General features: G+C 32.8%; 1 protein-coding gene across 2 annotated transcripts; it reads left to right on the top strand.

Moving 5' to 3' along the window:
• Positions 1-113: 113 nt before the first annotated feature.
• On the top strand, positions 114-24,498 carry LOC126967450 (multiple inositol polyphosphate phosphatase 1-like). Of its 2 annotated transcripts, none has more exons than XM_050811915.1 (9): positions 114-374; positions 881-1,015; positions 2,965-3,140; positions 5,485-5,610; positions 7,501-7,651; positions 8,774-8,874; positions 19,483-19,592; positions 21,892-22,074; positions 24,208-24,498. In XM_050811915.1, exons 1-9 carry the CDS (start codon positions 215-217, stop codon positions 24,359-24,361), a joined length of 1,296 nt encoding a protein of 431 aa, XP_050667872.1. In that variant the 5' UTR covers positions 114-214; the 3' UTR covers positions 24,362-24,498. The 2 variants fall into 2 exon arrangements, with proteins under 2 accessions (XP_050667872.1, XP_050667873.1); XM_050811916.1 differs by lacking the exon at positions 114-374 and adding an exon at positions 631-790.
• The last annotated feature ends 2,556 nt before the right edge of the window (positions 24,499-27,054 follow it).

Raw genomic sequence — 27,054 nt, 5'->3', positions numbered from 1 at the left:
TATCTGATCCTTTCCCGTGTTCCGTATCCTTTTTTAACTTAGTTTCCCAATCTTTTAATTTACGTTATTGGCAAAAAGTAAACGCTATTGCCAAAAGAAGAAGAAAAAAAAAAAAAACTTCAAAGAATGTAGATAAACAAAGTACAAACATGAAATAATCTAAATCTTAACAAAAAATATAAATTTTCTTAATCGGAACCCAAATAATAATACAATGAATATCAATTTATTAAAGTTTGTGTTTATGTACTTGTTAATTACCTGTGCCTTAAATATTTCCTGTATTAAGCCGGACGATATACGCAATTATTTGGCGACTCGTACACCTTACCGTTTCAAACATAATAAAAACGACACTAGATTAAACTTTTTAAGTAAGTTATGCGTGATAAATTTTAAAATTATAAATATGTGTTTCATTTCTTATGTAGGTATAATATGTAAAAAGTGCATTTAATAATAAGAAAACCAACACTTGTCTTAATCTTAATGCTATTTTATATTATTATTTTTATTCAGTACAATTTTCTAGAGTACAAACATTGCATACACTGGATGTTAAGTGATACATACTCTATTACAATACTTGAAATTGAAAAAAATTTATGCTCCTAAGGAGATTCTTTACCTACCATTTAAAAGATGAGTAGATATTTTTCTCATTGGCAATTAATGTCTTGTGTGCTAAACAAATAACAGAGTACTAAAAGGTCTCATGCTGTTGCCATATGGCAAAGGCAGCAAACTAGAGGTTAAATTTAGTTGACCTTAGTACATATTTAATGAACAGGTAATCATAAATAGATAAACCAGGTATTATTAGAAGTATTTTGCTTGTCCATTATGTCAATTTTGATAAATGTGATCATAACATTTTCAGGTTGTAAGGAGCGAAAAATCTGGATGTTGGTGCGTCATGGATCCCGATTGCCAAGTGCAAAAGATATAGTAGGTGCACAAACATATTTAAAGGATTTGAAGTATGAAATTTTAATGCAACATAGAAATGGTAGAGGTGTGTAATGTTTTAAGCTTTTTTAAAACATAAAAAACATCATTGAAGACTGAATGTAAACGGCAAAAGAAAAGTTTCAAGTTTTGCAATAGCTGCTAAATCTATTTAAAAGAACAGTAGCCCCATATTACAGATATTATTAAAAGGCATAAAAGGCATTTATTTTCTCATAATTGATTCCTTTAGAATTCTTTTTGATGTCATTTCTAATAACTACTAGATACTACTACCGCTTCGGAAACAAATAGCGCTCTCAGAGAGAAGAATTGGCGCAAGAAACTCTCCCAGAATTCTTTTTTTGTGCTCTTCAATAAAAATATACAATATTGTACATTCATTTCTGTCGCTATAAAATAATCACAATCTAGTCCCAGGCTGTCCGATCATTTAGATATTCAGCAGTGGAGTAATAGGATTTACGGCAGAGCCATTTTTTTATAAAACCATTATATTTTTTTATAGATAATGCCTGAACTTTATTATAGAAGTGTATACATTTACCCTTAAAGCTATTATAAAAACAAACCTATGAAGCCTACTAGAATTAGTTACAAGCAATCCCTTATTTCTAGTGTTATAATAATGAAATTCACTATTAAGAGCAAAAAGGTAACGATTTTTGTGAACATATATTAAATTTTCATAAATGTACTGAGAATGATCAGTCATAATATTTATTTCTTTAATTTTTTCTTTGAGAGACTGTCTATAACCAAGCTGAAAATTACATTGAAACTCACCAATGAGAAAAATTAATAAATCATTATATTTCTATGATTACAAATTGTAAATAAGAAAAATAAATTATATCAAGTAAATTTATAATATGTTGTTAGATATTTTCCCAATAATGTTATGTTAATTTTATTAATATATCAATATTCCATTCTAATTCCATTCCTTAGCTTCTCTTAAACACTAGGCCAACTAGGCGTATGTTGGTATGAAGTATTGAGAACATACAAATATTGATTTTCAGTATAATAAGTACAATACAAGATAAAAAGAGTAACAACATACCCAATTATAAAGGTTTGGAGACCTCTGGATGTGGCTATTTTTATTTTTTCCCCTCCCACACTCATTTTTTATTTTTTTATGGAATAGGAGGACAAACGAGCGTACGGGTCACCTGTTGTTAAGTGATCACCGCCGCCCACAATCTCTTGCAACACAGGAGCGTTGCCGGCCTTTAAGGAAGGTGTACGCGCTTTTTTTAAAGGTACCCATGTCGTATCGTCCCTGAAACACCGCACAAGGAAGCACAGCTTTGTAGAACATTTCATTTCATTCCGCCTTATTCATTTGAGCCGCCGCCCAGCTGATGTTAGCTATAGGCCATTGGACTGAGTTCAGGGCGATGACCTTAATTTTCTGGTAGAATAAATAAGTCAGGGGCTCTCAGGATTTTTGAAAACATTTAATATGCAATGTCTTTTTTACTGTAGCATTTAATCAAAGGGTTTTTTTTTATTTCATTTTTAGTGGTGTCTCCGCATTCTACATCACATCAATGTCAATTATCATACTGGGATTTTTATATAGACAGATAGTAGTACATTAAAATTCAAATATTTAATATAGTATTGACACACTTTTTACACAAATTATCTTGCCCCAAGTTATGCATATATAGCCTGTGCTATGGGTTACAAGACAATGATATTTATACTATATGATATTTATAATATATATATTTAATACAATATACTTACTTAAACATACATAAATTCATATAAACATACATTTAAACATCCATGACTTGGAAACAAACATACATATTCATCATATAAATGCTTGCACCTACCGGGATTCGAACCCGGGATCTCTAGCTTAGTAGGTAGGATCGCTAACCACTCGGCTATACAGGTCGTCTATAGATAGTTTTTAAAAACCCAACTTTTTCAATATTCATATTCATACAATTGTTAATTTTTTATTTAAAATAGGAGAATTAAATGAAGAACAGTTAAGGAGACTAGGGGGATGGACATGTGATATGCAAGTTGAAAATCAGAAGTATCTGACACTTGAAGGACAAGATGAAATGATATTACTTGCAGAGAGGATGCAAAAAAGGTTACCGAAAATAATAAAACATGAATACCAAAATCAAACATTCCAGGTTTGTTCTAAGCTCAATTTCATACTAATTACTATTCATAGGATGTTGTTATATTAAACCTGACATTACGTCAAAATTCAAAATTTCATCCGCATCATGTGACGTCCGGCATTCTACAACCGTGCGACTTACAAATATTTCTTTGCCTTGCACAGCCACTTTGCGGAATCAACTACAGGTTACTCTTTTCCATAACAGACATGACATACTTTGGCCCTGCGGATGTCCATGGGTTGTATCAACACATTCATCATGTGACCCTCTGCCCGTTTGCCCCTCTTATATATATAATATAAAATACCAACAATATATTAGGCATTTAAAGGCGTAGTAGAAGCCCTTAGGGCTTCTAAGTTTAAAAAACCACCAATTTAAGGGGCTGTTTCACAATGTAGAAGTAAATTGTCATAGGCTAGATAAATTAAACTGATAGTGTTTTGCACAATCACTTCACAGTTATGTTTATGTACTAGATGACTTACTGATGATGAAGGATATGGTGGGCTAGTCCGCTGTTTAGCAAGCTGTAATTGACTTTCAATTCGAGCATTCGACCCTAAAAATTCACCTCCCAGAGTGTAAATTTAGTCACGTGTCACGGTCAAATGTTTTCGTTCATGTCCGTTTTCGCTTCCTATTTGATTTAAGATTAGATAGACATGTGAAACTGTAAGATTATACCATCGTAAAATACCATGTTTATACGCAAATAAAGAATTTGATTGATTGATTGATAATTTTTTTAATAATTTCTCGAACGGGTATACGATAAGTATTGTTATAATCGGGGACGTAACCGCAACCAAATTTAAAGCTCTGTTCAGTGAGGCAAATAACGCGCGGGACGTGGGACTTAGAGCAATTGGCTCGCTTGCTTAGCCTCTCAAACTGACGCGACGTCCCGCGTGTCATTTTTGGTTCTACAGTGGAGAAACATCATGCATTGTGAGCCCCTGCTCACAATTTTCACGCCCATGCGTGTATTGGTTTTCTAGCGAGGTAGGCACTCTAGATTTAACTAGTCGTAGTTGTGTTTAGTCCGACAATACTAGGTTTTCAGGTCTAAATATTGAAGTTGTACATCGAATATGCAATCTGGAGACGGACTGCCTACCATAGGTATTTAGGATTTAGCGTAAGGAACCAAATTAAATTAGCTTTAACACTAGTGCTATTTTTATGTATGTTATAAACAAGGTAGGCACTGCCTAATTGCCTATATGGTATGCACGCCCCTGATTGTGAGATCAAACAATCCCGCTAGATGTCGCCCTCTTGTTTCGCTTCAACTTGAGCGACTACTCGCGTCAATTTGAACACGTCCATAGAAGTTAGCTGACACAATCGGCGCGAGCGACACCCGCGTCCCACGCGTTATTCGCCTCAGTTTGTAAATATATATATAAAGCTTAATTTTGTAAATATATATATAACCTTTCACACACACCAACTCCTGCCAAATGATGCTAGATCCAACCGAAAAATTTTATCTCTTTAATGGCAGTGGCAAACATTAGTCCAATTCAACCCCAAGAAGACACAAGTTTGTGCGTTCACCACTAAAAAGTCTCCCTTTGTCGTATCCCCTCGATTCGAGATCACTCCTCTAACTGCCACAGCCTGTATTGGCATACTTGGCGTCGATATATCGAGCGACGTTCAGTTCCGTGGTCACTTGGAAGAGAAGGCCAAACTACTTCACTAAAAGCCACCGCCTGCAACCTTATAAGGCGCAAATTCGGCCTCACATGGAGTACTGTTCTCACCTCTGGGCGGGTGCTCCCCAGTACCAGCTTCTTCCATTTGACCGCAAACAACGAAGAGCGGCTCGAATCATCGACGATCAAGTCATCTCCGATCGGCTTGATTCTCTAGCATTGCGTAGAGATGTGGGTTCTCTCTGCATCTTCTACCGCATTTATCACGGGGAGTGCTCAGAGGAGCTGTTCGGGTGGATTCCAGCGGCCGAATTCCACCATCGGACATTACGTGCAAAGTACCATCCGCATCACGTAGACGTCTGGCATTCCACAACCGCGCGTTTTCTTCGAAATTTCTTGCCTCGCACAGCCACATTGTGGAATCAACTACCGGCAGCGGTCTTCCCGAACAGATACGAATTAGGGACCTTCAAGAAAAAAGCAAACTCCCACCTTAAAGGCCGGCAACGCATTTCTTGACACACCTGTTGTTGCGGATGTCCATGGGCGGTTGCCTCACCTCTCCCCATCCCGTGAGCCTCTTGCCAGTTTGCCCCCTCTCATATAAAAAAAAAAACTAAAATTCAATTTAAATAGGTTTAATTCCATTTATTTATATTTAACCAATATTTTATACATTACAGTTCCGGTACACTCCCACTCAACGTACACAACAAAGTGCGAGATACTTTGCGCTTGGTTTGTTCGACAAAAAAATAGCCCAAGATGTTGTTTTTGAACCCGCCGTCAAAGTTGATACAACTTTACGTGTAAGATTTATTTTATTATATTAATACGTTTATGTCTAACCGAAGATGAAACGGTCACTCATGTAATCCTGGAATGTTACCTGCCACCCCAGCGGTGGCCAACCAACGGGCACAAACCTTAGTAAATACAAGGTCGCTCCAGGAAGTCTGCGAACACCCCAGGAGTGTTCTGAACTTCTGGAAGGAGCTGGGCTGGTTGGAATGACTGACCAACACTGCACGCAAAATTGACCCAATTAAGCGGTCTAATTGCGGAAACAGGAGCCCTTTACCAATACCAATACGTTTATGTCTTGGAGGAATTACCCACTGGACCCGACGACCCTTCGCCGTTTTTGCCTTTACCAGTCCGTCACCTTAGTCAATTACTGATAGCTCTTATAGCCTCAGTAAGCAATAGGCATAGTTGTCAGTATGCTGCGAGATCTCGAAGTGAAACATTATTAGAAAAATGGGCAAATGCGCTGTTTTCTTCAGTAAAACTAATATCCGGCCATCAAAATATGTGTCTTTTCAAATGTAAGAACAATTTGAACCTATTATAGTAGCAAGTTTTTGTGAAATAAGTGAAACATGGCGTGTAAACAAAATATATAATACTTCAGTTTTATAAGTTCACTGTGCCACATGCTTCAAAGATGTTGCATAAGTAATTTGGTTGGATTATATGTATCACTCATTCATTCACTCGTCATTTTTATTTCGTACTAGCTGACCCGACAGACGTTGTTCTGTATATAATAAATAAAATAATGTTTTTATATGAATTTGTCAATAATATATCGTACATCAAAATTACTTCGTAAAATACCACACCCTGCTGTCGTAATGAAATTGTTTCACAGCAGAACTGTCAAACCGTGCGTCAATAAATTCTCCCATAGAAATTATGTATGGACACATCAAAGGAAAAACAATTTTGTTGTTTTTATTTAATTTAACAGCATTTTCCTATTTATTCAACTTTTAAACCTTCTCTGGACTTCCACAAATAATTCAAGACCTAAATTTGCCAAATCGGTCCAGCCGTTCTCGAGTTTTAGCGAGACTAACGAAAAGCAATTCATTTTTATATATATAGATAGACAGAGCTTGAAGCACTTCTGTCATTATCTGTAGTCCCTATTCAACCCACAAGAATTCGCCTTCTGGTCTTCATGTCCAATGGTTGATTCGTCTACGGCTTCTATATAATATAACCCACGCGCGTTGGAATATGGACTGATCAAATCAAATCAAATCAAAGCGTTTATTGTATCATTGATTTACAATGGCTTAAGTTCAGTCATACACTTAATTTCATAATAATAAATAAATAATATCAAACAGATAAAATTAAAATCAAACAAATCAAATTAGTAATATAAATAACATCAAACAATTAAAATCATATAAAACAAATCACACTTAAGTAGAGCAATTAAATTCCAGGCTGCTTTATCATTTAAATAATCTTGGATATTGTAATAGCCTTTGCTGCTTAATTTACTTTTTGTGAAGACTTTGAATTTGTTTATAGACATATTTACTATATGTTTGGGGAGTTTATTATAGAAGCGAACACACTGACACCTAAAAGAATTACTGACTTTATGAAGTCTTGTGGCAGGCATGGCAAGTCTACCCTTATTTCTAGTATTGATACTATGTAAGTCACTTAGTTTTGTGAACTTATTTTTATTCTTTTGTATAAACTGAACCTTGGAATAACATGTAGTGATGGCTGATCGGTGATTTTTAAACCGTATGCCTGGACCAAACGTCACTATGACGTCAGCAAGATGGCGGACAGTCCTTACTTTAACGCACGGGGATTACAGCTTTTTATCTTGTTATAATTGAAGTTAAATAATATTGCCTAAAATTATTTTTTGCAATAAATATTTTCAGTTTTACAAGCATTGTGACAGGTGGCAAAAGCAAGTAAAGAAAAACCCTGAAACTTATAAAGAGCAAATGCTTTATGGAAACAGTAGAGAAATGAACGATACCTTGGAAATTGTTTCGAGAAAGTTGGGCTTTGATAGGGTTTTAAGCTTGGGTTTGTAATAAGTTGTCAAAAATTTATTTTGTGTAATTAATCCCAGAATTGAGGGTTGTCTCTTTGAAAAAATAACAAATTGTTTAAACATAGTTAGATTTCTCGTGCCGCTTTTAAAGCAGCCTAATAAATATACTTTATTCTAACTTTCATCACTAATAATGGTTAAAACTTAGCATTCCCGTAGCATGAATTATGAGGTAAAAAATATTGTAATTGATAGAGCTTTAGCCCACGATTATAATGATACCACTCTTATTACAAGGTAATATACCGTTCCAGAGAAAAAAGCATTATAAATATTATAACCTAACCTCAAATTATGGCATTTTTAAGGATTGGGACATTTTTATGGGGAGGAAAGAAAGGGAAACGCTTAGAATTCGTTTCCGGCACTCGCCGCCCGCTGCCGCGGCCCGCTACGCTCGACTCGTGCGTTTTTTAACTGTTCTAACATAACCTAACCTAACCAATGTTTATAAATTATAGTTGATAAAGCTTTGGTCCACGATTATAGTGCTACTAATCTTATTATAAGGTATAATGCACAGTTTTCAAGAAAATTCGAAAATAATTACAACCTCTAAACGGATAAAACACAGAACACAGGAAAATTCACGCAACTACGATAATAACGGAATAAAATATAAGCAATAAACATTAAAGGAAAACGGAATAAACAACATAGGAAATCTAAGAAAAATAATTATTGTTTTTTTACTGGCTTTACAAGTTACAACTCTGGGTTCTAGCCTTTTTAGTTCAAAAATTATAATTGATGAAGCCGTCCAGTCTATCACACACTATTTACGTTTCATTTTACTGTTTGACATTTTTAATTGACAGTTATTAGCAAGTTTTTTGCCTCCGGGCGCCATGAAAGCGCGCGAAAGTTTTATTTACGTGATTTACCCGTTTTAGGTTAGCAGTTAGAATTTTTTTTTCTTATTTTCTTAAAAACGGTGCATTACTTTGTAATAAGAGTGGTATCATTTTAATTGTGGAGTAAGCTCTATCAATTACAATATTTTTTTCCTCCTAATTCGTGCTACGGGATACTAAGTCCAACCCCTAATAATAATATATTATACTATGATTTTTATTGCAATCATGAATTTTCAGATATTGTGGCACTGATGTATAGAATATGTGGCTTTGAAACATCACAGCACAAACACTCTACTTCACCATGGTGCTATGGATTTGATGAGAGAAGCATTAGGGTAAGTCAAATAACTTATTACTGAATCCGAATAACCGAAATATGATTAAAATGGTGCTGGATGGACACTCCGAAGGGATTTCAACTATGTATCGAGGCAAACCTAGAACCCTCAAGGAATACAAACGCAACAAGGAGAAGAAACGCGGCCGTCCAAAGCAAACCTGGCGGCAGACTGATTTTGTTGAAACGAAAGACAACGGAAAGTGAAACGACCTGGAGTGAAATCAAGAGATATGCTCAGTTTGCGTTTGCGATGGAGATGCACTTTGGATCCTTTGCCCCAGCTAAGAGTTACAGGAACTTAAAAAGAAGATGAACAACTAAACGGAGTTCAGTTACATAAAAATAATGTTCTTTTAATTGTAAACCAGAGCGATGATCAAAAAAATAATACTTTTAATTTTAAATGTGCAAAAATATTTTATATTTATATGGAAATTTTCAGGAATAAATAGGTATGATACTTTTTGTTATGGGAGTATTTTTTTGAAGATGTAGGTATTAAACGTGATTTGGCCTTTATATGTAGTGCAGCCGGATATTAATACCGTCTATGTGCTGCAAACGAAAGCTATTCGCACTATTTATAACCTTGGTCCTAAAAAATCATTAACAGCAAAATTTAAAAAAATAAACATTTTAACTGTTGCATATCAATATATTGTTGATAATGTTCTGTATGTTCATAAGCACATTTTATTAAACTTCGCGTTCTATGCGAGCGCTCTTCCACTGAGCCAACTGTTCGAGTGACGTTCATCTTGATATGTCTTTTTGTTCAACTCTCAGGTTGTGGCTTCATAAAGAGCGCTCGCACGGAACCTGAGAGGTCGCGGGTTCGCGTCCCGCGTCGTTCATAGATTTTGTTGTGAAAATTAATTTGTGTTATGTGCATTTGTGTGGTGTGGAACTCGAACCCGCGACCTCTCCCGTTCCGTGCGAGCGCTCTTCCACTGAGCCAATTGTTCGAGTTACGTTCATAAATCTTGATGTCTTTTTGGAGTTTACTCTTTAAGAATCTATTTTCATATAAGGCTCCCGTAAGTAGTAGGGATTCGCCGGTTCTGGCTCACAGTAGTAGGGATTCGCCGGTTCTGGCTCCTCGATTCTGGCTCACTTGTTCGTGATGCCTACTAAAAAAAAAAAAAAAGAAGTTTGGTGTCAAACTGGGGGTTTTGAAGTATTTCTGAGCGATTGCGCTGATCCGTTTTTCGATATCTCTTACAGTTTCAAAGTTAGCTTTTTAAGTTAAACAGATCCATACTCATTACTAATCAGTGATAATTAACCTAATGATTGGTGAGCGACTCAATGTCGATTCTTTGAAAGTGATAGATGTAATTAGTAAATTACCTCTCACATTCGTTACTACGATTAAAACGACAGTTTTGTGCTGTGTTTATTATTAAGTTAACAGATGATATAAATAAAGTATATAATAAAACATCTTTGCAGATTGTATCATTTTAAAAATATTTGAAATCATTCAAACTCTTCTTATTAAACTTAAAGTATAGACACATTAAACAGTACTCTCAACACATGCTGCGGTAAATAAATTCTTTACTCTTGTAGTTTTGTAGATATACTTTCTGCAATTGCTTTGTAAAAACCTCAGCTGGAATCCCTGAGTTGGATGATCATATGAATTGAAGTATTGTCCAATACCCTGCTCACCAATGTGTATTGCAACCCAGTGAGAGCCTGGCTTATTTTCACTATTTACATTGCTGACAATATAACAGGGCGTTACAACGTATATCGACAATCGATTTGCTGCGTAAACATTATTTTGAATACTGAGATCAATTTTATTCAAATAATTCTGTATCTCGATTGTATTCGTATTACCTTAGAATAATGTATTTAAAAGTTATTGGATTACAACTTACAATAAAACAAAACATCATTTTAAGTACATATTTAATTTCAAAATTATAAGGCAATATAGTAGTAAGTTTAACTAAAACGAATACACACCCTTACAAACAATCAATTCAAACAAAAAATCAATCAAACGATCAAACATAAACATAACTGCGGTAATCTACTGAAATATTATGATTTTTATCAATTTTATTGTACAAGAGCTTACTCAAAACGAACTTTGATTTATGAAATATGTAACTTGAGTTAAGTGATAAAGCTCTTTATCATTTTCTTAATGTAACAAATTTTGGGATAAATAAAATACACTTTAGTTTCTGTGATTACTTCCTTTCACGAATATATCAATAATTCGACCATCAGATTTCCTCATCGGGTCATTAATTATTTTTAGTATTAGTTTAACATTTTTCTTCCGCCAAACATATTATAGAGATCAGGTAGTTATATCTTGAAACTAATTGACATGGTTGAGATTGTATAAAGGTTTCATTTCATCAATGCATCAGGTGATTTAGATACAATTTGTGTCACTGACACTATTCAAAAATATTATAAAATTATTTACGAAAACTGATTTTCCACACCCACACACAACGCACCCTCTACTACAAAAAGGGTTCATATAATATAATGAGACTATTTATTGTTAAACTACCATTTATTGAATATATTTAAATAGAACAATCTATAAGTAAAACAATATACAGTATCTACATCATAACTTACTCCACAAGTTATATATCTAAATAAAAGATGTATCTACTCTCATTCTTTTCAAAAAAATAATTCAAACTTAAAACTTATATAACATTTATTTTATTTTATGATGACTCCAAGCTAAGGTATCATTATAATTTGCTTAAATATACCGTTTGGTATGACAAACTAGATTTATTTATTCGTTAAGTGAAAATATTATGCTTTATTGACTTAAGTCTATGCATTGAACAATATTCATTCTTATTTTTAAATAGGCATTATTCATTTCCATATACTTACTTAGTAACATTTATAAAATTTGGAGTTGCATTTTCCCGCAACATCTTACACATATCTATCTAAGTCCTAGGAATTCATTAAATATGTTAACTTTGTTCCATCTTTAAAATAGCCTAACTATTATTATTTTATATATTGAGGTTTAGATAACAAAATATTTTTTCTGCATTGTCAGATGTTTCGAAACGCAAGTAAATCAGGTTTTATATCTCTTTAAAAATTTATACATTAAAATATAAGTATCAGTGTACAATAATTTTAATATATTTCGAAACTTATTTAACATATAGTTATAGTATAAGTCATCGTATTAGAGTTTTAGAAATATCCAATATACCTGCAATATACCAAATAAATATGTTTATTGAGGAACAATTTAGTCTTTTGTAATTGAACTGCAACCAATTTTCATTTTAAAATAGATAAACTTTGGAATTCTATCTTGGCAATTAAATCATACAGTGCAATTATACATTTACTCTTTTTTCAATATTTTCCATTGTTATTTAAATATTTGATGTATTCATTCATTTATAAGAATCTTTTCGAAATCAGATGTAGGTTGCTTGCATGTTTGTATTTAAATCTATGTAATTTTGTACCCATACGCTTTGTTTGAATTTTAAAATTCTATGATTTTTTTATAATGAGACGATTTATTGTTAAACTACCATTTATTGATTATATTTAAATATAAAAATTTATAAATAAAACAATATACAGTACCTACATCATAACTTACTCCACAAGTTATATATCTAATCTATTCTTTTCAAAAAAATAATTAAACCTTAAAACTTATATAATATTTATTTTATTTTATGATGACTCCAAGCTAAGGTATTAATATAATTTGCTTAGATATACCGTTTGGTATGACAAACTAGATTTATTTATTCGTTGAGTGAAAATATTATGCTTTATTGACTTAAATCTATGCATTGAACAATATTCATTCTTATTTTCAACATCTAATACATACGTTTAGATCTAAGTCCTAGGAATTTATTAAATATGTTAACTTTGTTTTCATCTTTATAATTATCGTACCGTACTTCTTTTTATTGACTTTTGGGTAGCAAAAAAATTTTTCTGCAGTCAGAGGTTTTGAAACGCAAATGTAAATCAGGTTTTATATCTGTATAAAATTTTTATATATTAAACTATCAGTATCAGTGTACAATAATTTTAATTTATTTCGAAACTAATTTAACTAGTGAAAGTCATCGCATTTGAGTTTTAGAAATTTTCAATATATAAAATCCCAACTAAATAGGTTTATTGAAGAACAATTTAGTTTTTCGTAATTGAACTGCAACCAAATTTTCATTTTAAAATAGATAAACTATGGAATTCTATCTTGGCAATTAAATCTTGTACAATTTTACATTTAATCTTTTTTCAATATTGTCCATTGTTCTTTATACATTGAGCTATTCATTAATTTATAAAAATCTTCGAAATCAGATGTAGGTAGCTTGTTTATGCATGCTTGTATTTAAATCTATGTAATATTTTAACCATGAGCTTTGTTTGAATTTTAAAATTCTATGAATATTTTGTTTTTTGCTGTGGGTGTGTGTGTGTGTGAGACATTGCTTTAAATTTCTAAAGTAAATGACATATGTATTTTTATTACGAAGGTTTTGAACAAATTTTATGCTTTTTGTATCATCAATACTTACATTTTATATTCTCGGGGCATAAGGATAGGTCAGAATGTAAATCATGCAGTTCAATTGAATATTCTTGGTCTACTTCCAAAATAAAACCAAATTCAAAATCATCCGGAACATCAAAATTTGTAGGAACATCTACCCATTCAAAACCTTCTGTAGGAAGGAATGGAGATATAGCCCATCCGTAAAGGTTATTAGCATCAAAATAAGTTATAAACGACTTTCGTTTTTCTTTGTCCTGTTCTCGCATAGTCAAAGTCGAAGTTCTTTATTTGCCAGAAATATTCACAAGTAAAGTCGTTACAAATTTAAGAGTAGGCACATGTTTCGTCTTGAGAGACATGCAAATATTTCAGTGGTTTCTTTTTATAATATTGTAACCTATACTTAATTGTTTAAATTCGCTTTTTCATAACGATTCCGACATTGAGATATACAGTCTCAAATACCCGATCCAATAAAAGCTATTTGTTCAAAGCCCTTAAGTAATTCTAATTTAATTTTTGTGCATTTTAACATAGCACCCCAACTTAACCCAATACATTTACCGACACACACATTTCCGATGAAGATTATAAGTTAGATAATTCAGATTTATATCTTAAAATCAATGTTTCACTTTAAACAAAATATGTATTTGAAAATTTCCCAGCTCTATGTTTACAGACATAATATGGTCTAGATCCAGCACATTATTATACAGCGCTTGAGTTCTGCGGTGGGAGTTCTGAAAGTTTAAAGCAATCGTGTGGTGTTATAAATTCAAATGGATCAATTCTTTTTTTCTAAGACGTAAAAAATTATTATTATTTGGAAAATTTAGTCTTAAATTTTGAAATTGTTCTTCCTTCAAATATTTGACAAGTTTGTCTAAACTGAATGGAAAAATTTTAAACGAATCAACATGTCAGTTGAATTTTACGATTATTTATTTTTATAGTTTTTGTGAATGCCTTGTATTTTTCTTTCACAAAGGAATAATATCAATTACTTTTTCAATAGAATTTAATGCATGAACAACGGAAAAGATATTATTCAAATCATCTTACAAGTAACCTATATAAAAATAACGTAATGCAATTATATATTACTTTTAAAACGTCACAGTTAATGATCAGCTTTTTGTAATAGAATAACTTCATATTAAATTAAGAGTAAGTAAATCTTACAAATTACAAACATTCGAATCACCAGAAATGTTTTTGAACTCTATTAAAAATGATGTGATATATATTTGAGAAATCAGTTCTATTACAATTTTTTACGTTAATTTTAGTCTGCACACTGATTTTATTCAAGAAAAAAAATATTTCTAATGAATGTTTGTGTTTGTTTTGTTAATGTTTCACTTTAAACAAAATATGTATTTGAAAATTTCCCAGCTCTATGTTTACAGACATAATATGGTGTAGATCCAGCACATTATTATACAGCGCTTGGGTTAAGTTGGGGTGCTATGTTAAAATGCACAAAAATTAAATTAGAATTACTTAAGGGCTTTGAACAAATAGCTTTTATTGGATCGGGTATTTGAGACTGTATATCTCAATGTCGGAATCGTTATGAAAAAGCGAATTTAAACAATTAAGTATAGGTTACAATATTATAAAAAGAAACCACTGAAATATTTGCATGTCTCTCAAGACGAAACATGTGCCTACTCTTAAATTTGTAACGACTTTACTTGTGAATATTTCTGGCAAATAAAGAACTTCGACTTTGACTATGCGAGAACAGGACAAAGAAAAACGAAAGTCGTTTATAACTTATTTTGATGCTAATAACCTTTACGGATGGGCTATATCTCCATTCCTTCCTACAGAAGGTTTTGAATGGGTAGATGTTCCTACAAATTTTGATGTTCCGGATGATTTTGAATTTGGTTTTATTTTGGAAGTAGACCAAGAATATTCAATTGAACTGCATGATTTACATTCTGACCTATCCTTATGCCCCGAGAATATAAAATGTAAGTATTGATGATACAAAAAGCATAAAATTTGTTCAAAACCTTCGTAATAAAAATACATATGTCATTTACTTTAGAAATTTAAAGCAATGTCTCACACACACACACACCCACAGCAAAAAACAAAATATTCATAGAATTTTAAAATTCAAACAAAGCTCATGGTTAAAATATTACATAGATTTAAATACAAGCATGCATAAACAAGCTACCTACATCTGATTTCGAAGATTTTTATAAATTAATGAATAGCTCAATGTATAAAGAACAATGGACAATATTGAAAAAAGATTAAATGTAAAATTGTACAAGATTTAATTGCCAAGATAGAATTCCATAGTTTATCTATTTTAAAATGAAAATTTGGTTGCAGTTCAATTACGAAAAACTAAATTGTTCTTCAATAAACCTATTTAGTTGGGATTTTATATATTGAAAATTTCTAAAACTCAAATGCGATGACTTTCACTAGTTAAATTAGTTTCGAAATAAATTAAAATTATTGTACACTGATACTGATAGTTTAATATATAAAAATTTTATACAGATATAAAACCTGATTTACATTTGCGTTTCAAAACCTCTGACTGCAGAAAAATTTTTTTGCTACCCAAAAGTCAATAAAAAGAAGTACGGTACGATAATTATAAAGATGAAAACAAAGTTAACATATTTAATAAATTCCTAGGACTTAGATCTAAACGTATGTATTAGATGTTGAAAATAAGAATGAATATTGTTCAATGCATAGATTTAAGTCAATAAAGCATAATATTTTCACTCAACGAATAAATAAATCTAGTTTGTCATACCAAACGGTATATCTAAGCAAATTATATTAATACCTTAGCTTGGAGTCATCATAAAATAAAATAAATATTATATAAGTTTTAAGGTTTAATTATTTTTTTGAAAAGAATAGATTAGATATATAACTTGTGGAGTAAGTTATGATGTAGGTACTGTATATTGTTTTATTTATAAATTTTTATATTTAAATATAATCAATAAATGGTAGTTTAACAATAAATCGTCTCATTATAAAAAAATCATAGAATTTTAAAATTCAAACAAAGCGTATGGGTACAAAATTACATAGATTTAAATACAAACATGCAAGCAACCTACATCTGATTTCGAAAAGATTCTTATAAATGAATGAATACATCAAATATTTAAATAACAATGGAAAATATTGAAAAAAGAGTAAATGTATAATTGCACTGTATGATTTAATTGCCAAGATAGAATTCCAAAGTTTATCTATTTTAAAATGAAAATTGGTTGCAGTTCAATTACAAAAGACTAAATTGTTCCTCAATAAACATATTTATTTGGTATATTGCAGGTATATTGGATATTTCTAAAACTCTAATACGATGACTTATACTATAACTATATGTTAAATAAGTTTCGAAATATATTAAAATTATTGTACACTGATACTTATATTTTAATGTATAAATTTTTAAAGAGATATAAAACCTGATTTACTTGCGTTTCGAAACATCTGACAATGCAGAAAAAATATTTTGTTATCTAAACCTCAATATATAAAATAATAATAGTTAGGCTATTTTAAAGATGGAACAAAGTTAACATATTTAATGAATTCCTAGGACTTAGATAGATATGTGTAAGATGTTGCGGGAAAATGCAACTCCAAATTTTATAAATGTTACTAAGTAAGTATATGGAAATGAATAATGCCTATTTAAAAATAAGAATGAATATTGTTCAATGCATAGACTTAAGTCAATAAAGCATAATATTTTCACTTAACGAATAAATAAATCTAGTTTGTCATACCAAACGGTATATTTAAGCAAATTATAATGATACCTTAGCTTGGAGTCATCATAAAATAAAATAAATGTTATATAAGTTTTAAGTTTGAATTATTTTTTTGAAAAGAATGAGAGTAGATACATCTTTTATTTAGATATATAACTTGTGGAGTAAGTTATGATGTAGATACTGTATATTGTTTTACTTATAGATTGTTCTATTTAAATATATTCAATAAATGGTAGTTTAACAATAAATAGTCTCATTATATTATATGAACCCTTTTTGTAGTAGAGGGTGCGTTGTGTGTGGGTGTGGAAAATCAGTTTTCGTAAATAATTTTATAATATTTTTGAATAGTGTCAGTGACACAAATTGTATCTAAATCACCTGATGCATTGATGAAATGAAACCTTTATACAATCTCAACCATGTCAATTAGTTTCAAGATATAACTACCTGATCTCTATAATATGTTTGGCGGAAGAAAAATGTTAAACTAATACTAAAAATAATTAATGACCCGATGAGGAAATCTGATGGTCGAATTATTGATATATTCGTGAAAGGAAGTAATCACAGAAACTAAAGTGTATTTTATTTATCCCAAAATTTGTTACATTAAGAAAATGATAAAGAGCTTTATCACTTAACTCAAGTTACATATTTCATAAATCAAAGTTCGTTTTGAGTAAGCTCTTGTACAATAAAATTGATAAAAATCATAATATTTCAGTAGATTACCGCAGTTATGTTTATGTTTGATCGTTTAATTGATTTTTTGTTTGAATTGATTGTTTGTAAGGGTGTGTATTCGTTTTAGTTAAACTTACTACTATATTGCCTTATAATTTTGAAATTAAATATGTACTTAAAATGATGTTTTGTTTTATTGTAAGTTGTAATCCAATAACTTTTAAATACATTATTCTAAGGTAATACGAATACAATCGAGATACAGAATTATTTGAATAAAATTGATCTCAGTATTCAAAATAATGTTTACGCAGCAAATCGATTGTCGATATACGTTGTAACGCCCTGTTATATTGTCAGCAATGTAAATAGTGAAAATAAGCCAGGCTCTCACTGGGTTGCAATACACATTGGTGAGCAGGGTATTGGACAATACTTCAATTCATATGATCATCCAACTCAGGGATTCCAGCTGAGGTTTTTACAAAGCAATTGCAGAAAGTATATCTACAAAACTACAAGAGTAAAGAATTTATTTACCGCAGCATGTGTTGAGAGTACTGTTTAATGTGTCTATACTTTAAGTTTAATAAGAAGAGTTTGAATGATTTCAAATATTTTTAAAATGATACAATCTGCAAAGATGTTTTATTATATACTTTATTTATATCATCTGTTAACTTAATAATAAACACAGCACAAAACTGTCGTTTTAATCGTAGTAACGAATGTGAGAGGTAATTTACTAATTACATCTATCACTTTCAAAGAATCGACATTGAGTCGCTCACCAATCATTAGGTTAATTATCACTGATTAGTAATGAGTATGGATCTGTTTAACTTAAAAAGCTAACTTTGAAACTGTAAGAGATATCGAAAAACGGATCAGCGCAATCGCTCAGAAATACTTCAAAACCCCCAGTTTGACACCAAACTTCTTTTTTTTTTTTTTAGTAGGCATCACGAACAAGTGAGCCAGAATCGAGGAGCCAGAACCGGCGAATCCCTACTACTGTGAGCCAGAACCGGCGAATCCCTACTACTCCCGTATGAGAAAAATATGGAGAGTAGAACCTACTAATCAAATGGCATAGTAACGTTTTTGGTGCGCATCATTTCTCGCGCACGTTTCACTTTCTTATATTTTATTAATATGATATGTATTGTATATATAAAGATGTGTGCTTTGTATTTATTAAATATTGAATTATTAATATAGTTGAAACAAATTTATATGAGCTATGCACATAATTAAATGGTTAATTTAATATGAAGAGTATATATAGCGCATTTCACGCGAAAAAGACAATTTTTAACCTATTTTCAGTACCTGTTCAAAGACAATCGTTCTTGAGGAGTAAACTACAGTCATGTGTCGGAGCTGACACACACACTTTTTTGTTTAACTCTCAGGCTGTGGCTTCATAAAGAGCGCTCGCACGAAACGCGAGAGGTCGCGGGTTCGAGGCCCGCATCGTTCATAAATTTTGTTTTCAAATTTAATTTGTGTTAAGTATCCCAGAAGTAAGAGCAAATAACAAATTACTGTAGTACATTAATTAAAAGTATACATTTTATTTCAGAGGCTGGAATATTATTACGACTTAAAACATTACTGGCTCGACGGGTACGGGCATGAGTTAACGTACCGGCCTGCTTGCATGCTGATGAAGCATTTAGTTGACAACATGAGGTATGTATACCAGTGTACTATAAAATAAATAAAGCTATTGCATAGCATTTTTTATCAACTTATGCAATTATAATTATTTATTTATGCAACATTTTTTTTGATAAAATTAATTTTAAAAAAAGCAAACGGGTAGTGAGTAAAATTTAACTTGCAAGATTTGATTACAGACAGACAACGGGACAGGTGAAACTAAATAAAAATGCTTGTCATAATAATAAAAATAAGAATTTAATGAAAAAATCAAGATGTACCCCAGGCTCGAACCTGGGACCTTCTGCACAAAAAGCATACGTGATAACCGCTGTTCCACGGCAACTGTAATGACCGTGCCGAAATATCTATATACATCTAGTAAGTAAGTGTTAGGTTATTTTCGTTACGGAATTTCTGGATACGGTCTCCACGTTCAAGGCCCGCGATAGAAGCTATGCAATAGCTTAATAATAAAATTATAAAACCAAAAATATGTATATTATCATAAATTATTTCGCTTTCTCAAGATATACATCTTTAGGCGCGTTATGAAAAAATGACGAATGTGAAATTTTAAGATGCGCGCGCATCACTGTAACACAAAAGTAACAGGGTCAAGTTTTCTGACGTTTGCGACATTCGTTATTTTTTTTTTTGGTTTCTTCGTCCATTATTAGGAAAGGCAAGCATATACCATATTCGTTATTTAATAATTAATTGTCAAAGCCAAAGTTGCAAGATTTTTACAATATTGTTCTTTCTGCAAACGTAGAATAGCGCGAGGAATAAATAATTTTAAGGATTTTTGCTTTGTTAGGCCAAAGAAGTATAACTTCTTGCGTGCATACATAAGTACACACACTTTTATATGAATATTTATGGTCTCTATACTACTCGGTTACATTATCTCGGGACGTGGTGTCGATGACGTCACTTCGTCGCTTTGTTACGGTGAGAATAACAAGCATCACTAGGATATTATTACTAATAAATAAACTACGATTTTTTTGAATAAAATCTGGGTTAAGTAAAATGGTGTACTTATGTATGCACGCAATAAGTTATAATTCTTTGGCCTAACGAAACAAAAAATTATTTCTTTTATTCATCATCATTAAAATAATTATGATATTCTATGTTTTTGGAAATTTTGTAAAAATCTTGCAAAGATGGCTTTGACAATTAATTATTAAATAATGAATACGGCTGTATGTGCTTGAACCCTTTGCCTGTCCTAATAATGGTAGAAGAAACCAAAAAATAAAAAAATAAACGAACGACGCAAATGTCAGAATTTTTTGGGAACCAACTTCAACCTATTACTTTTGTGTTACAGTGATGCGCGCGCATCTTATAATTTCACTCTTATAATTTTTTCATAACGAGTCTAAAGAAGTATAGCTTCAAAAGAATATTTACTTTTCTGGCAGTTCTATTATAGCCACAGAACAATAGAAACTAGAGAACAACAAAAGACAACGTAACCTACCTAACGGCAATGAAACTGCAAACCGTACTGACGCAACAGGTCGAGCGCGAGGGGGTGAAAGGGGAGGGGGCTTCACTTCCAGCGAGGTCCAGAGATAATGTTGCCGTGTAATAATACACATTTATTCACATATCATAATCTCACACCGGAATGCCACGGGCTTGTTTTGAAACAGATAAAGCTGACGGCTTGACGAGTTAATATATACATTTGACAATTTTAAGAAATATTTTTTTCAAACCCTTATAATTTTAATTTAACTCACAAAAATAAATACAAGCGGCCTAGTGCGAGTTGAACTCGCCCATGAAGGGAAAAATAAAAAAAAAATTTAAGAGTGGGTCACCCTTATCGTTTAGGGGTATGAAATATAGATGGTGGCCGATTCTCCGACCTTACCGATATGCACATAAAATTTCATGCACATCGATTCAGCCGCGTCGGAGGAAATTGGTAACAAACACCGGGACACGAGAATTTTATATAATAGCCTAGCTGACCCAGCAAACGTTGTATTGCCGATATTAAAATCGCTATACAAAAGTAACTACTGATCGTAGATGGGTGAAAATCTGAAGTTGTATGTATTTTTTAATCAAATTTTAAAAAAAATGTCAAAAAAATTAAAAACAAAAAATTTGGCGTGGACCACCCTTAACATTTAGGGGGATTAAAAATAGATGTTGTCCGATTCTCAGACCGACCCAATATGCACTCAAAATTTCATGAGAATCGGTCAAGCCGTTTCGAAGGAGTTTAACTACAAACACAGCGACATGACATTTTATTTATTAGATTTTGTTGAAGGATGCAACGTTATTAAAGTTAATTTTACAGAACGCAGCGTCGAAATGCGACATTTTTGTTCGCCCATTCCGGAACACTGCTAAAGCTATTGACACACCTACAGCTGTACAAGCCAAATTCTCATTTGCGAGGACATTCCATAGATGATGATAGGACATTTAGAGTTTCCGACATCGATTGCTTTGCGTCTAATATAGCATTCATCTTGTACAAGTAAGTAACTAACTATAGAATAGTTTAACAGTCGGAGGAATCCTTTGCACAGGATGTCGGCTAGATTATCGGTACTACAACGGCGCCTATTTCTGCCGTGAAGCAGTAGTGTTTACGCATTACTGTGTTTCGGTCTGAAGGGCGCCGTAGCTAGTGAAATTACTGGGCAAATGAGACATGAAATCTTATGTCTCAAGGTGATGAGCACAATAATTGTAGTGCCGCTCAGAATTATTGGGTTTTTCAAGAATCCCGAGCCGCACTGCATTGTTATGGGCAGGGCGTATCAATGACCTTCAGCTGAAAGTCCTGCTCGTCCCTTACTGTCGTAAAAAAAATCTATATTCATTTTCGACAAGTCCATTGAGTAGTACACATACTATGTGCCTTTAGGGCAATGTTTCAAACAACTATTTCGTGACGTTTGATAAAAACACCTTAAATTTCATAAATTTTGCGGATTATATTTACAGGCATCCCAGGAAGTTAGTCAAGGACACTTGTGATGGCAATTCTCGTTCTTCCAGCGTACATTTCAAAAGATTTACTAAAACTTAAACAAAAAGAATACTTTGTGTGTGTGTGTATGTGTATGTGTGTATGCGTGTGTGCGAAGCGAGAAATGCAGGTATGTTTGAATGGCAAGTGATCCCAAATACTCTTGCAACACCACAAGAATTACAGGAGCCTTGCCGTCCCTTTAGAAAAATGTCGTATCGTTCTGAAAACAGCACAAGGAAGCTCATTCCGCAGCTTTCTTGTACGGGGAAGAAAGTTCATTGAAAACTGCACTGGAGGAAAGCCAGATATCCAGATGGTAGGATGATATCCTAATATGTGGCGTGTCGTGCGAAGGTGGTATTTGGCGGCAGGAATCAGGTGAAACAGTTCGGAACACTGCCCGTGATAAATACGGTAGGAGACACCCAATGAAGACATCATTTATCTAAAAGCAATTGGGATATTAACTATTATAAGATGTTCACAAATAAATATTATATGTTTATTTAATGATATCCTTGGAGGATCGTAGGCAAATCTATGAACAGATATTTTTCTATAAAATCATTAATGGGATGTTGGATTGCCCGCAGCTATTGAGCAAGATAAATATTCACATGCCAACTAGAGCACCTCAACTTGCAAAATATAAACCGTTTATACCTGATCGAGCGAACTCTAATCTCGGATTTAACTCCCCACTGAATAGGCTGTTGCGTCAATACAACACTATAATTTCAAACAAGCGACCTATAGATGTTTTTGGATTGCATTAGTAAAATGTAATGACCTAATTTATATATATATATATATATAAATCAATTGCTGTTCGTTAGTCTCGCTAAAACTCGAGAACGGCTGGACCGATTTGGCTAATTTTGTTCTTGAATTATTTGTCCAGAGAAGGTTTAAAAGGTTTGAATAAATATGAAAATACTCAGAATTAAATAAAAAGAACAATTTTGTTTTTCCTTTGGTGTGTCCCCCGTCGTTCAGAAATCAAATTGAAAGAATATTTTAAAATGAATAGCTAATTAGAATTTTTATATCTTTCTAAATTTCGCAGGAGGTAAAAAAACTTAATATTAGCTAACTACAGTTGTTAACTATCTATCAGATTATTTTTATGTAGATTGATAAGGATTAAGTTTTGTCACAAATTAAATTTCTGAACGCAAACAATTTTATTTGTCATTTGAAAACAATCTATATTATGTAGATTGATAAATCTTTAGTTTTGTCAAAAAATAAAACTTCAGAACCTAACGGCACCACAAAACAAAACAAAAAATAGAGTTTATCAGAAAGCTTTAAATTGATTAACAGACATTTACAAAATATATTGTACCTATATTGTATTTTAGTGATTATATTGAAGTGACTGTATTGTAGCTTGTAATGATTTGTGGAATTCATTTATCTTTTTATATTGTTTTGACATGTTAGCGTTATAGGACTTCAATTTACTTTTATATAATCAAGAACTAAATTGTTTGTATGTTTATGTGCATGATGTGTTCACCTGTAATTGCAGGAACACGGTTTTTGAAATTTATGTTACAATCTTATGAATTGTCTTGTGTGTTCTGTGTTGATGGACCTTGAATAAATAAATAAATATATAAATTTCAGATGCAAAGACGGTGATAAGTTGTTGACTCTACACCAGGAAAAAGTCGTAAGGCTTCCGATGTGTGATGAAGAACTGTGCCCTTTGGATCATCTCATAGATTATTATAAACACACCATAGACAATTGTATTTATGAAGATATATGTAAATTGTAAATAGTCTATCGACACTATAAAATTGTTTGTTTTCCTTTGTTTTATAAATTTCTCGTTTGTTATTATGTAGCTCTTAAAATCGACTGACTGCTGTTACGTATGACAAGAAATAAATTCATTAAACAGATCTCAATTAATTTACCATGATTTTTATTTTACCTGTATTTTGCATTCAGTAATCTTGTTAAGTTGTATGAAATGTCTTTCATTTTACAATTAAGCTTTTCAATCCGGTTCAAGTTTAGTCTTCAGATTTCAATGAGCAAATTTCGATTGAGTTACGAGTTTGATTACTACTTCAAAATTAATTTCCCAACACAATAATTAGTTTTCATTGAATACAGAATAAAAGCCTACCTGGAATATTAATTACACACACACACACATACTCACGCCTTGTTCCCGTCGGGGTAGGCAGAGACAATAGAATGCCATTTGCTTCTATCCTTACAAATCTCACGCGCTTCCTCTACATTCATTACTCTTTTCATACATGCTCGCCGGTTGCGGGTGCTTCGGACCTCTCCTTTTCTCAAAACGTCCCCAATTTGATCGACGAATGTTCTACGAGGTCTCCCGCGACCGGCTTGCCCACACACACTTGCCTTATATATTTGATGCGTCATTCTTTCTTCACTCATTCGCTCCACGTGTCCAAACCATTTAAGCATTCCTTTTTCAGTCCTTGTCACAACATCCTCTTTCAAACCACAGCGCGCTCGTATTACCGCATTCGGAATTCTATCAGTCAGTCTTACCCCACACATACTACGCAGTGATCGCATCTCAACTGCGTTAATTCTGCTTTTATGCTTCTTCTGCCATACCCAACTCTCACTTCCATACATTAACGTGGCGACAAGCACTCCATTATGTACAGCCATTCGCGCTTCTTTTGGCACAGTCTTACCGTTTATAAAGGCATGCAGCGCTCCATTCACACAATTTCCCGCAGTCACTCTCCTTTCAATATCACCTTCATATCTTCCGTCTCTTGTAAACATGCTACCCAAATATACGAATTCTGTAACTTGTTCTACCCTTTCATCTTCAATCGTGAAACACTCAGTCAACCTTTCATCCTTCTCAAATACCATCACTTTCGTCTTTCTTGCATTTACTTTCAAACCTCTCTCTTTAAAGCTCCCGTTCAAACAGTCAATCATTTGTTGCAACTCATTTACCGATGATGAAAAAAAGACTTGATCATCGGCGTACAAGAGGCACTTAACACACAACCCTTCCATATTGATTCCACATTGCGTTTCTCTCACATCATTCATGCATCTATCCATGAACAGGTTGAACAACCAAGGCGACGCTACACAACCCTGTCTGACACCTTTGGAGATATCAAACCAGCCCGTATAGGCACCATTAACACGAACACAGGCTTGAGAATCCCTGTACAGAGATTTCAGAGCCCTTATCAGAAAATTGTCCACCCCATACATAGATAAGACCTTCCATAATGCCTTTCTATTCACCCTATCATATGCCTTTTCCAAGTCTATGAACGCGCAATATACTTTCTGGTTTTTTTCCAGACATTTTTCAGTGATGCAGCGTAAGGAAAAGACTTGATCCGTACATCCCATTCCCTTCCGAAATCCCACTTGCACATCCCATACCTTGTCATTAGTCATATTCATTACTCTTTCAATCAATATTCTGGCATACACTTTTCCAACAACACTAAGAAGGCTGATCCCGCGATAATTTTGACATTCCTGCTGCGAGCCTTTGCCTTTATAAATTGGGACAATCACTGCCTTCGTCCAATCGTCTGGAACTTGGCCCTGTTTCCAACATAAATTAAAAAGGCGATGCTGCAGGCTCACTATTAGTCCATCGCCAGCCTTCAACATTTCAGTCGTCACTCGATCATACCCAGCAGACTTTCCCGACCTCATACCTCTTAACGCTTTCATAATTTCATCCAAACCTATTTCATCACTCGGGTCCACAAACATATCTATTATCTCTTCCTGCTCTTTTTCACTTACATCTTTCTCGTATAAGTTCTCAAAATAATTCTTCCAGCACTCTAGTATCATACTTTCTTCATGTATGACCTCACCTTGTTCATTCCTAATCAGTTTCATAGATGAATTTATATTTGTTCCCCGCGCTTCTTTCACGAGTTTCCAAAACAGTTTTATATTATCTCGGAAACTTGCGCCGAATTGTTCCTTATATTTCACCTTTTTCTCATTCCTTTTCTTCTCTATACATTCTTTAACTTTCGCTTTCACGCATCTATATTTGTCCTTGATTTCTTTAACATTATCTTCATTCATACCGCCACTCGCTCTATTTGTTGCTTCTATTGCCAAGACATCCAGCCATGCTTTTTTCTTTTCCTCAACCATTCTTCTAGTTTCATCATCCCACCAGTCGGCATTTTGGCATTTCTTGCGCCTTCTTTTACTCACACCGCATACATCATCAGCACATTTAATAATGTTGGTTTTAAATACCGACCATACATCATTCACACTTTCCTCATTAACATCACTCCAGCTTTTTTCTAGCCGTTCACTCAATTGCTTTTTATACATCTCTTTTACTTGCTGATCTTTCAATCTTTCCACTTTTATACGTTCTAATTCAGTAGTTGACCCTTTCGATCTGTGCCGCCAGCGCTTAAACAAACCACTTATTCTGCTAATTACCAAATAGTGATCTGTGCC

Source organism: Leptidea sinapis, chromosome 13 (assembly GCF_905404315.1).
Source record: "Leptidea sinapis chromosome 13, ilLepSina1.1, whole genome shotgun sequence".
Lineage (NCBI taxonomy): Eukaryota > Metazoa > Arthropoda > Insecta > Lepidoptera > Pieridae > Leptidea > Leptidea sinapis.
Note: the sequence above shows the minus strand (reverse complement) of the source record. Positions and strands in the feature narration are given on the sequence as shown.